The following is a 13,522-nucleotide window of genomic DNA, read 5'->3' as shown; positions in this document are numbered from 1 at the left end:
ATTTCCACTCAACCTGGCCTTTGGAACGTCCTCAGGAGAACAGCATTATTCACAGTAGCCAAAAAGTGGAAGCAACCCAAGTATCCACCAATGGATGAACAGATAATGTAAACGCTGTGTGTACATACAATGGAATATAAGTCAGCCTTAAAGAGGAGGAAAAGTTTCACACGTTACAACATGGCAAGCCTTGAGGATATTACTCTAAGTTAAAGCCGTCACAAAAAGAGAAATACCATATGATTCCACTTAGATGAGGTACTTAGAATAATCAAATTCACAGAAACAGAAAGTAAAATGGTGGCTGCCAGGAGCCAGGGGAAGGGGAGAATATGGAGAGTTAGTGTGTAATGGATATAGAGCTTCTGTGTTGCAAGATGAAGAGTTCTGGAGAGGATGGCAGTGATGGTTGTAACACAATGTGAATGTCCTTAATGCCACTAAACTGTACAATTAAAAATGGGCAAGATGGTAAATTTTAAGTTATGTGTATTTTACCGCAATTTTAAAAAAATCCCCAGGTGCCAGCATCCAGGAAGCCTAGATTCATGTTTGTTTATTCACTATCTGTTTCTCTCACCTTTCTCAGCAGCACTCTGCCTTTTCGCTGTGGGGCAGACTCTGAAGCCAAACTCCCCTGCCACACACACCCCAACCGGTTGTGTTGCCTTGAAAATAGAACATTTTTCTATTCCTCTCTTTCCTCACCTTTCTTCACCTGTCAAATGGCAATAACAAAACCTACCTCCTTGCGTTGTGGTGAGATTAGATGATTTGATATGCTTAACAGTTCCCACAATGCCAGCCATTGTGTAAGCATGGAATAAATCGTATGGGCTGCTACTTCTCATTGGAAAACTCACGTCCTTTTCTCATTACATCTGCTTAGTTTAGGTAGGGGGTCATCAGATCAACTTTTCAAGTAACAGGTGAGGACTTCCGAGAGGTATCACAAAATGAACAAAAACTATTTAGCAGCAAGTCAACACCCTGGGCTCCAATTTTGTGAAACAGATGCACAAAGTAACATTTATGGCTCTGAGATCAGTCTCTCCATAAAAGGCTTCGAACCACAGGGACCGCCACTTGCACTTGCTGAGTTAATTGTTAACACTTTGTGACATTTTAACTCTGTGACCTCTAAAGCATATTAAATGTCCTCTCAATGCCCATTAAGTATTGAAAAGCATATCCTCCTAAATGAACAATGGCATATAATGAATCCCTTAAAAGCAAAAGACCAGCTCTGTTAATCAAACTTTCTTAGTTTGCAATCACTGCCCTAGTCTAATCCCTCTTAAAGACATTACAAGAAAACACTTTCTTTTGAGACATTTCTAGAGAAAATCCATTAAGATCAATGATCGAGTTTTTAATTTTATAAAGGGCTGGTGGAGTTTTGGGTTTTTGTGTGTTGTGTGGTGTTGTGTTGTTTCTGTCTTTTAGACATACAGTAGCCTTTTTAGTAGTAACTGAACTAAAACTCTTGATACAGGAATGAAAGTTAATCATCAATTTAAACACAACAGGCATCGTTTTTGTTTTTGGGTTTTTTTTTTTTTTTAGAAATGGGGATCTTACTATGTTGCCCAGGCTGGATTCGAACCCCTAGGCTTAAGTGATCCTCCCGCCTCAGCCTCCCGAATGGCTGTAATCTTTGAGGTGATTTTGGAAGATGATAAAATCTTTTAAGGAGGACATCTGAGCATGTTGTACAGTAAGAAAAACTTGGTAATTTCACTGAAACATGGCAGCTTTGAAAAATCTAAATAAGTTTCATTGTCCTGTTTGTTAAAATAGCACATTAAAAAATATTGTGAAGAGCTGGCAGGATGCTTCTGACAGCTGAGTGGGAGGCTCCTGGCTACAGACCATGGTGCTGAGCTGATAGTTCTCTAAGCTCATCTGTTTAGTTTGCAAAAAGGGGAAAAGAACTGAATTGAAAAGGGGAAAGCCACCCATAAAGAGAAATGTTTGACACATAGAAAAACATTTGACTTCTTTTTTCTTCTATACCTGGCTGCTGGTATGAGGCAAACAACTCAAGGGAGAGAAATCCTATTTTTAAATTAAAAAAAAAAAAAGAGGAGACCCTTTGGTTCCATGGCTCCTTCCACCTCCTCAATCTCCAAGCAAGTCATAAAGCTTCAGATGGAAATGCACAGAAATGAGATGCTCGTCTCATGCTCAATTTCAGAGTCTAGCTGTAACATTTTACAACTAATACTTTTCTTTTTCCAGTTACATGTCTTTGCATGCAAAATCTTTTGTATATATCATTACATACAAAACAAACAAGCAAAAACTGCCATATTTCATCTAGGTAATTAATATATTAAAATGCTTACCAGCCACTTGTTTTAACATCTGGTCACTTCTTGCCGAGCTGTCATCATAATGTTCAAAAAGGGAAAACGCAGCAGGCATTTTCTCTAAAGAAGCAGTGCTCTCCATTGCAGAAAGCAACCTATCAGGGGAATAGAGCTCTACATAAGTCAAAAAATTATTAACATACGGAATGAAAGTGAAAAACAGTTGTTCAAAATGAAGCTGGTGTTGGTAGTGGTGGTTTGCATAAGGCAGGGCCTCTCACTCTATCCAAAAAAGGATTTAAAGCTTTAAAGTCTTGAAATATATGTCTAAAATCTATTCTTAGGCAACTGGTAATATTGGAAATTTCATTCCTATATCCTCTAGTTAGAAAAGATTCTATCAAGCAATACAGTCTTAAGTGTTTTACCTATAAAGTTGGTCCTAAAAATTACTTCACTTTAGTGATTATTTTCTTTATTTCCTAGAGGGAAAGGATTTATATCCAAAGCTCTTCATACCCACTGAGGTTTCAAAGGATAAAAATGCTAAGAGCATATCCAGAAACGTATACACTGTAGGTGTCTTTGTTCTCAAACCTCAATATTAAGCTTCTAATCATTTTTTCATTCAAAACATGTTTACCTACTATGACCCAGGCATTGTACTAGGTACTGGGGAAAGAGCAATGAGAGAGGATAAAGCCTACCATTTATAAAAGACTAAACAAGCCACAGTTTCTAAATCAACAGACTCAACACCCTCATTAGTTGGAATGCCAACTGATGCTAAGTCTAAGTATTTGTATCCAGATGAAATGTGGATTTAAACAAACAGCGACAAAAAGGTTAACTCTGAAGGGGAAAGAGGAAACAGCGAGTTTGCAAAAGAATTTATTTTTAGCATGAGAGGCCTCCAAGTAGATTAGCAGCTCTCCTCTGTTCACCTCTCTCACACAGCACTGGAATTCTCTTCCGGCAACTCAGTCGGCTGCAAGGAACTGCGTCGGCTTCATTTCCATGGACGTCTTGGTTTTCCCAGCAGCACCCACTGCACTTGCTGTTGGAACTTTGTTCTCCCGGACACTTGCTCAGCTCCTTCCTTGACTTAATTTAGATCTCTGTTCAAATGTCAGCTCCTCAGAGAGTACGCTACTAATACAGCCTCGCCTGCCCCCTCCATTCTTCGCTAGGCTTTGTTTTACTTCCCCAGACTTATCACAGCCTCTTTGGTTTTTGTCTGTCTGCTTCACCAGAATAGCATTTATATGCGGGAAAGGACTTTGTTTTGTTTCCTACTGTATTCTAATGCATTACTTGGCACATAGTGGGCATTTAATAAGCATATTTTGAATAAATAAGAGGCCAATAGTTTTGTGTGGGCGAGGATACCAGGATCTCAGTGATGGTGGATTTATGGTCGGCATGAAGGAAAAATATTATAAAACAAAACTGAATATTTAGAGTGACTTCTACACTTACTACTGTCAGAAACAATACAATTCACTATCATTTGATTTAGGGGAGGTGGTTCCAGAGGGGCTTCAAAGAGGAGGTAACATTTGGACTGGGTCTTAATGAGTGGGAGTTTCCTAGGCAGAAGAGAGAATAAGTAAGGGCGTTGCAGACAGAAGAAGGGCATGAACCCAGGCATGGAGATGTGGCCAACTACAGCACATTCGAGGGCCAGAGGGCACCGTGGGAATTGAGAAACACAGACAGTGAGGGATGAAATAGAAAAGTGCTTTGTGGCTTGACTATGAAGAGCCTTTCATACCCACTGAGAGTTCTATTTTGTCTTTTAAGGCAGGGAGAGCCACAAAATTGTTATAAAAGGGAAATTTAGACGACTGTCTTGGCAAGTGTCTAAGGAAGGATCAGGGCAAACAGAGGAGACAGGTCTGAGGTCAGGCGGGAGAACCCCACAGGGTCTAGATGAGGGAAGACAGCACCAGGCTAAATTAAGGCTGTGGAGATGGAGAGGGTGGAAATGATAGGCTCAGAATGAACAAAAATGGTGCCCCATACATGCACTAAGCCCTCTAAAAATACACATCACTGATGTGTATTAATGTAGGACATTTTGTAGCACAAAAGCTCTGATTGTAGGTACCACGAGCAAAATGTTCGAGTTTTCCCTTATGCACTGACCTATTCCAGTTTAACATCAGCATATGAAAAGGCAAGCAGACATCCTTTTAAAAGCAGGTCTTACAATGGTTGCAACTCCTTTTCATTATTATAACACAAAAGAGCAAAACGGAGAAAAAAATGAATCCCCTCAACAGAACAGCATTTTCTAAGCAAATGTGTTTTTCAAGATATGCAAATGTTGAGTCTAAATATGCTTGACAGCATTCCTTAATTTAAGCATTTTTAGTGTTGAGAAAAATCATTTAATAGACAAGCACTGCCTTTAGAGATATAATGTGAAAGGAGGGAGAAAAAGTGGCAAGGTAAAATAAACTACAGCTGACTCTTGAGCAAGACGGGGTTTGGGGCACTGACTCTCTGCACAATTGAAAATCCATGTGTGCCGTCTGACTCCCCAAAAACTTAACTACTAACAGCCTACTGTTGACTGGAAGCCTTACCAATAAGCCTTACCAATAACCTCAAGAGTTGATTAACACACATTTTGTATATGTATTATATACTGTATTCTTAAAATCACATAAACTAGAGAAAAGAGTTCTTCAGAAAATCATAAGGAAGAAAAATACACCTACAGTACTGTACTGTATTTATTAATACCTTAAGTTTACATAATCTCTTTACAAGATGAATCACCTGAAATGGAAGGCAAAGGTGGCCACAGACCTCAATCTACTGAAAAGATCAAACAATTCAACTTCTTCTTGTAATGTCATGACTTTTCTCTGTTTCCTGGGAGGACATCCAGGATCACTAGTGCCACTTCCTATGGGTATCATGGTGTTATTCAAGGTTTATGGTATTGCACTGAATATGGTTAAAAAAAAAATAGGCAAGAACCTAAGGAGATCACTTTTTACTGCAATATGCAATTTACTAACTGCTCACGGGGAGATGATTAGCATGACACAGTGTTTTAAGCAGAGATTCACAACACTTGAGCTCATTACAAGAGCAACAGGAGGTGGTTACAAAATTATGAAAGTAGTATGGTAGTGGTATAGCTGTAGAAATTATTTGAGTAGTACAGTATTACTACAGTTAATTTTATGCAGTTATGATTTAATACTGTATCTTTCTGTTTGTTTACATTTTTTCCCAACTGCATATGGTGCTATGGACAGTAGTGTTCGTGTGCGTAAGTGTTGATGTTTTTAATTTTTAAAATAGATTTGTGTATATGTTATGATAGTAAATTACAAAATAGACTAATATTTACATATATTTTATGTACTTGTGACACACCTAACATTTTCTTAATTTTTCAACATTTCTGGGCTATGCAGTTCATCTTCTAATTTTTTTCAAATTGTCACAAATCTCAAAAAAATTTTCCAATATATTTATTGAAAAAGATTCCTATATAAGTGGACCTGCACAGTCCAGACTCGTGTTGTTCAAAGGCCAACTGTAGATAAGTAGCACTTCTTATAGAAAGGAACATCAATAACATCAAGACTTTGAGACAGAAGTTTTCTTGAGGACATGGAAACCTTTTTAGTGATGGGGTCCAGCTTCATCAAGTGTGTGCATGTGTACATGCACGTCTGACGGTGCTTTCTTTAATTGTTCACCTTTCTCCACCAAATCCCAGAATTTTGTTGTCTTTTTTCTTTACAGAAAATAATGGTTCGCCCAAGTGTACTCTCCTTTAAGTGACAGGCAGCTTTAGCAAGAAATTAATTCACTGTCAACTGGACAATGAAATAGAAATTAATTAAAATGACACACAGATGAACACATTTAAGCACGAAGCCGAAGAAACAGTATTTACTATTAAGTGGATGTCAATTTATATTTGCAATATTCCGATGGTTAGAAAGGTAAAAACATTCTATTGCATTTTTGCAACTTTTCACTCACCAAATTTTCTTACTGAGCAGTAACTTCTGTGAATGGATAAAATATAAGTAAGCAAATATGCATCTACACTGTCCAGTATAGATGGAATGGCACTGTAAATCCATGTACTTTTTGGATAAAAAGAAATGTCAATAATATTTAGAAAAATTATATAATTTTTTTTAAAATAAAGGAAACTGGAGGTGGGCGGATCACTTGGCCTGAGGAGTTCAAGATCAGCCTGGGCAACATGACAAAACCCCATCTGTACTAAAAATACAAAAAATTAGCAGGGCACAGTGGAGTACACCTGTGGTCCCAGCTACTCAGGAGGATGAGGCGGGAGAATTGCTTGAACCTGGGAGGTAGAGGTTGCAGTGAGCCAAGATCGTGCCACTGCACTCCAGCCTGGGTGACAGAGCGAGACCCTGGCTCAAAAAAATATAGATGGATGGATGGATAGATAGATAGATAGATAGATAGATAGATAGATAGATAGATAGATAGAAAGAAAAGATAGACTGGAAACTCAGAATAAGGCCTGGGTATCAGTTTCCAGACCTGACTGGTGTGTCTTAGACTCGTCTGTGGGAATTGGTAACAAGCAGATGCCTGGTCTCACTCTGGAAATTTTGATGTAGTGGATCTGGGGTGGGACCCAAGGATCTTTGGTTAAACAAATTGCACAGGTGATTTAGGCACAGCCAGTTTGGGGAACCACTGGGACAAAGGATAGATTGTATAAACCAGAACTTTCAACCCTGGCTGTGCATTAGAATCATCTCAGAAGCCTTAAAAATGCTCAGCTATACCCCAGAGCAGTTAAATCAGAATCTCAGAAGATTCAGGCATCAATATTTTTAAAAGCTCCTTGGGGAATTCTATTCATAACAGAGCCACTGTTATAGAACACTTATTGATTAATGTCAATACTAGTGTACAAATTATTTTCAAAAACTAACGGTAATATTCTGTTGAATAGAATTTGTTTTAGGTAAATAGGATTCATCTGTGTGATTTCAATTACCTAAAAAAATCATATTTCTAATCTAAGTCCTTTTTTATATTATAATACATTATAGATACAAATTTCTGATTTTATTCTATGCTGTATCACAATTTGCATTGGAATGGAAGTAAACTGAAGACGATATTTACAATTTAGAAATTTACATTTAAAATTACACTGAAAGGAGAAAACATTAGGCTCAAACCAGAAGGAAAGACCTCAGGTCTTGCTATGGGGCAGGAGGAAGAATGTGTCAGATCTGTCGGAGAATTTCAGTATGAGATGCTCCGAAAGATAAACATAAATCTGATGTTACATGTTTTTATAGACAACATGTTTTCTTGTTGAGTGTTTTGCTTTTGGAAAGAATGAAGAATTCTCTTAGATGAAGTGTTAAATACAACAACAAAACAAAACAAAATCAAAAGAGGGAGATTCATTTAGGTTAGCTGAGCAGAAAGAGAAGAGAAATGCATGACTGTCTTTTGAAGAGAAAATGATAGAACAGTCCATTAAAATTACATAAACCACAAAATTACTCAAGGCAGATATGAATGATTCTTTCAAATACTCATATTTAACCAATGCATCTAAGTATCTGCAAAATGTTCTATATGCAGTGACAGGAAAGATGGCCTAGATTAGACTGAAAGTGCAGAATATATCTTGAGGAAGCAGTTAAAAATCTACATTATGATAATTGTTATTTAACTAAAGCACATGCAGTTTTCTTTCAAAGCTGTCATTTAGCTTTTAAAAGCACTGTGTCTAAAAGTGAAAATATTGTAGCCCACTAAATATTTTTTAATTGGCAGCTCATTTTCCATAAAGCACCAAAATATTAAAAAGCAAGCATCCAGTCATGCTATTTGCCACTACATTGTACCATGTTTTATATACCTTTCATTGATTTCCTCAAACGACTTAGGGAGAAAGAGAGAGGAAGGAGGAGGAGGAGAAGAAGAGAGAAAGAGAGAGAGAGAGAGAGAGAGAGAGAGAAGCTAATTAACAACAGAAAGAAAAAACAACCAGGAGCATTAAGATTACCCACTTTTGAAAATCATAACCCCTTAGCTTCCCTGAGGTTGTTTTTCTCCCAGCCTGGGCAGAGAGGACATAAGTGCTCAGAAGGCAGGGTGCGGGGGAAGGGGAGTGGGTGGGATGGGCAGTGTCAGGACAGGGATAGAGGGTGCTTCATTTGCAGTTGGCTCTGTCTCTGTGATCAGCGGGACTGGCAATGAGTTGCTTATGCTCTGCTTCTCTCTATTCATCAACCAATGGCTTAGCTTCCAGAACAGAATTCTCTAAAGCAGGAAAAATGACTTAAATGTATTCAATGAGGGATAGGTATCAAAAAATGTAATCAGTATTTATCTGAGTGATATTTTCTGTGTGCTTTTCTATATTTTCCAATTTTAAAAAAATAAGTAATATTACTTATATAAGTAGGAAAAATGCCATCTTTTTTTTATTTACAGTTTGCTCTTCTAGAAAGAAGTAAATTATTCTTATTCTTATTGAACAAAGATAAGGTTCTCAGGGAACAAAAAGCACTTAATTAACATTATGCTTCACAAGCAGTGCCCAATTTATGAATAAGAAGCTTTGCCTTAATTACACACAAAACAATGTAATGAGTTTAGTTCTCTTTGAGAATGGCCATGTCCACTTCACCCAAATTTGCCTTGTCAAGAGCTGTCCCCAGAGGCAAATCAAAAGACTAACATTGTCCTATTTTGCCTTGCTGTATCTCCAAACTTTCCGAAAGGGTGGGAGGATGGGGAACTTTGAAAGGGAGGTTTCCAGTCATCCTGAGAGCCGTGCTTCCCGCTGTGTGACAGTTAGGGTTGGAACTGCCTTCAGGGGAAACATCTCCACTATCTCTGTTTAATCCTGGCTTCATGGAGAACCAGCGTCTCACTGAATATTCTAGGGAATTGCAGGGAGCACAGAGGTGTCTCTGCTGGTGCAATTTGAGGAGCACCCCAGGGAATTTCCATGTCTGCAAGTTGCCTGCTTGAATTAAGAAATCCTGTCCCCAAGAAACCCCTTGTAAAACCAACATATTTATTACCTGAGAGGGGTATCCCATTATGTCATCCTTTTGCACACCCAAATGTTACTCCCAGCCCCTTGGCCAGGTCAGAGGGGGAACAGTCCATATAAGTGGTCACTTCAGCTTGGGGAGTGAAGGGGACAGCCCCAGGAGCCAGCCTGAGGATGCCAGCTGGCCCTCAGAGGGAAAGCATGGCAGGAACAAGGCTGCTTTCCCTCCCTCTTAGACAGTGACCAATCAATCCAGTGGGACGCAATGGAATGATGATGCTGCAGGCTGTCTCCATGTATCTTTCAGCTGGATCTGGGCATTGAGGCTTTCAGGGTTTTCTGGGCCTTTTCTATAGGCATCAGCCATGCCCAAATAATGCTTAAATGCCAGAATTATATAAATCCCACACAGAGATATAAATAATCTTAAGGAATAGTGAAAAATGAAGCTTTAAAAGTAGATGTGCCAGAGTGGGCGCAAGGTGTTTGAGCCCATTTTACTTGGCACTTACAGTCAGGAAGACAGCCTCGTCAAGCTCCTCTGCTTCTCTCACGATGGTCTCCAGGGTGTCCTTGGCAGTGTCCATGCTCTGCAGAAAGTGGACCATCTGCTCATGCAGGAACTCCATCTTCTTCTTCTTCACTTCCTCAAAGCTCTGGGCTTTCTCATCATACTGTGCTAAAACCTTCTTCATCATTTCCTCATTCTGTTCTTCTAGCCTTTTCTCATTTTTACTACAGTTTTCCTGAAAACAAACAAGCAAAAAAGCCCACTTCTGAATGAAGCAAGAAATGCATGCTTTTTTTTTTTTTGGAAACACTAGCCTTTTAAAGAATTGAGCTCTGGCATCCTGATCAGAGAATCAGACATTACATGCACAGTTCAAATTTTTAACCTACCAATCCCTTTCACACAATTAGCTTTGCAATAAAGCAATAGAATTTACTATAACAGTATCATCAAGAAAGTTTTAGTTACCATAATACAAAATATATATATATATATTTGTATGGAAGTCTTGCCCACCTGTACTCACACATGATGAAACTTGAAAACGGCATCATGGTGAGTGAGGATCCCTGGCCTTCATGTGGTAGAGAGACATCACTCCACTAAAATCACACTGCAAGGCAGAAAGCAGCCCAGATATGGAATGGGGGCTACCTCCCCAAATGTTCTCCAGTGAGATGGCAGATTATCCCACAGTGGGAGAAACTTTGTTGCCTGTCCAGACACACCCAGATACCTGGCTATCCTCACTAGTGGGGCTAGTAAGATGAAACCAAAATTTACTCTCTAAAAAGGACACCTGGGGAAGGGGACACCAGAAACAACTAGCATGTACTAGTTGATCTACAACATGAATTAAGCAGACCTCTCACAAGCAAACCGGGACATGGAGTGGCCCCAGGAGTAGCAAAACTGTGCAGGAGCCTCTGCAGTGGCCTCAGGCCCTCTGCCAGTCCTGATTGACTGGTGAGGGCGCCTGTGCCATCTCTGTATAAGGATGGAGCATTGCTGGTCCCTCTCTTCCCTGCAGAAGGGACAGGAGCCAGCAGCTAGGAGAGCATGAACTCATCAGAGATAGTTGTGCTATGAGAGGCACTCATTGGCCCTGGGCATGGGACACTGGACAGTGACTCAGAGCATTTCTGCAGAGTTAACCCAGTGAGAGGCACGAAAACGAGGAATGTACTCTAAGACTTGGTTTCTTATCTATAAAATTGGAACAATAATAATAACACCTATCTCATATAATTGTGAGGATTCGGTCAGGTAAATCATATAAAGAATTTGCCCTATTTAAGTGTCTAATAAACGCATGTCTGTTGTTAAGGGCAAATCTTTTATCCATAGGCAGAAAGGAGTCTCACTGATTATGCACAGAGAGAAGATTTTAAGTATCCTCGCTTTGAATGGAACTGAACCAACAACGGCAAACAACACATACGCACAAAATCCCCAAGTCAGATCCCTTCACCTCAGAATCATTTACTTCTGATACTGTGAACAAGCCGGGTTAAGGTAAAATGGGTGTGTTAACTTACCTCAATGGTATTAAAAAAGGATTCTATCTCACTAACAAAGGCTTCAATCCTCAAGGATTTTTCTTGTAAATTTTCTAGAAATTCTGCTAATTGAACCTGAAGAAAAGAATTAAGATATCCTTAGTATATGACATTTAGGAAAAGGACTTCAACCAGTGAGCTCCAAATTCCTTATAAATTTACTATGTTTGGTAGAGACTTACTATACTATATCCACTAACAAATCAATCCTTAAATCTTCTTTACTGCCTCATCTGACTATAGATAATTCTGCATGATAAACAATTAGGAGGTTTTGAGTGAAAACCTCAAAACAACTACACAAAGACAGTATATCTTCTTAAGTGAAAGAAGAGACTTTCTTGGTAAATTGATGAGCTCAAAACATACTTGTTTTAATGAACTATGGATTTGAATGCGTTCCCTCTAGTAAGGCCTTGGTTTTTGTATGTTCTGAGAGAGGAGTCGTTTTGCTAAACTGGTCCAATATACCTGAGTAGTTTCTTCACATTTACACCAATGGCCTGAGAAGGTGATCAGAGTGCCACAAGGCCTGAAATCTAGCATACCAACTGAGAGAAACTGTCTACTACAGGGACCTAAAAGTTCTAACGACCCTCAAAGGGTTAAAATACCCAAGGGGTAATAGCCAACTAGAAAACGTATGGGGTGATAGGGGAGCATGGTACTCACTTTAGCGGTAGTTCTAAACCTAGCAACAGTCAATCTTGCTAAACTTAAAAGACAACAAAACAGAAAAAACAGCAGAGCTTCAGCTGTCTGATTCACTACCACAGACTGATGGAGATACACTGATGGAGGGCTCTTCCGGATCTGGTCTCTACTTCCCTCTACAGCCCTTACCTCTTCTCCACAGCCCCCAGGCTCCAATCACACAAGCTGAATTTTGTCCTTGCACTCTTTCTCATCTGTGCGCCTTCATATGGCATTCCTTGGCTCTAGAATGTTGTCTCCGCTCTTGACTGCTAGAAGAACTCTGTCTCATTTAAAGCTCACCCAAGCTTCACGTTTTAGACACCTTTACTAACATTCCCCTTCCTACCCCACCATTTCACTCCCAAAAGGTTAGTTTCTCAGAACATTGTGCTTTCACAACGTTGTATTGATTTTGGGAATCTACAAGTCCATATTCCTTTTTTTTTTTTTTTTTTTTTTTCATTCTCAATGATTAGCACAGTTCCTGACACAGAAGAGGAGATAAATTAACAGTGAGAATGCAGGAAGGGAGTGAGCGAATGAAGAAAATAAATAACAGACAAAAGATAAGCACATGATGGGGATGGACTCGGGAGGGGACACAAGGACTTGGGTGATCTGTAACTGCAGCCATCAGCTCCTGGAACAGGCACAAATGCCTGCCCTTAAGATGCTAGAAAATTCTTTTTTTTTTCTTTTCTTTTTTTTTTTAATTATACTTTAAGTTCTAGGGTACATGTGTATAGCGTGCAGGTTTGTTACATATGTATACTTGTGCCATGTTGGTGGGCTGCACCCATCAACTCGTCAGCACCCTCAACTCGTCAGCACCCATCAACTCGTCATTTACATCAGGTATAACTCCCAATGCAATCCCTCCCCCCTCCCCCCTCCCCGTGATAGGCCCCGGTGTGTGATGTTCCCCTTCCCCAGTCCAAGTGATCTCATTGTTCAGTTCCCACCTATGAGTGAGAACGAAAATTCCCAAGGTACAATTTTTTAAATTGCAACTGGCCAGCTGCAGTGGCTACTGCCTGGAATCTCAGCACTTTGGGAGGCCTAGGTGGGAAGATTGTTGGTAGCCAGGACTTCGAGACTGACTGGGCAACATAGTGAGACCTTGTCTCCACTAAAAATTTAAAAAGTAGCTGGATGTGGTGGCATGTGTTTGTAGTACCAGCTACTCAGGAGGCTGAGGCAACAGGATTGCTTGAGCCCAGGAGGCTTCAGTGAGCTATGATGATCATGCTGTTGCACTCCAGCCTGGGCAATAGAGTAAGATCCTGGCAAATAAGAAAAGAAAAAAGGAAGAAGAAGAGGAGCAGGAGGAGGAGGAGGAAAGGGAAGAGGAGGAGGAAGAAGAAGAAGAGGAGGAGGAAGGGAGGGGGTGGAGGAG

At 39.7% G+C, this 13,522-nt stretch overlaps 1 protein-coding gene across 1 annotated transcript in view; it reads right to left on the bottom strand.

Annotated features, from left to right (window-relative positions):
* Positions 1-13,522, bottom strand: part of CMYA5 (cardiomyopathy associated 5) — a 105,029-nt gene that overhangs the window by 38,387 nt on the left and 53,120 nt on the right. Inside the window, exons 4-7 of the mRNA XM_023215071.2 lie at positions 11,410-11,505; positions 9,873-10,106; positions 8,215-8,237; positions 2,349-2,467 (exon numbers count right to left, since the gene is read on the bottom strand). Coding sequence (XP_023070839.2) covers positions 2,349-2,467; positions 8,215-8,237; positions 9,873-10,106; positions 11,410-11,505 — 472 coding nt within the window. The remainder of the gene's footprint in view (positions 1-2,348; positions 2,468-8,214; positions 8,238-9,872; positions 10,107-11,409; positions 11,506-13,522) is intronic.

The sequence above is a fragment of the Piliocolobus tephrosceles genome, chromosome 4, assembly GCF_002776525.5.
Source record: "Piliocolobus tephrosceles isolate RC106 chromosome 4, ASM277652v3, whole genome shotgun sequence".
NCBI classification, from domain to species: Eukaryota; Metazoa; Chordata; class Mammalia; order Primates; family Cercopithecidae; genus Piliocolobus; species Piliocolobus tephrosceles.
This window is presented reverse-complemented; position numbering and strand designations above follow the sequence as displayed.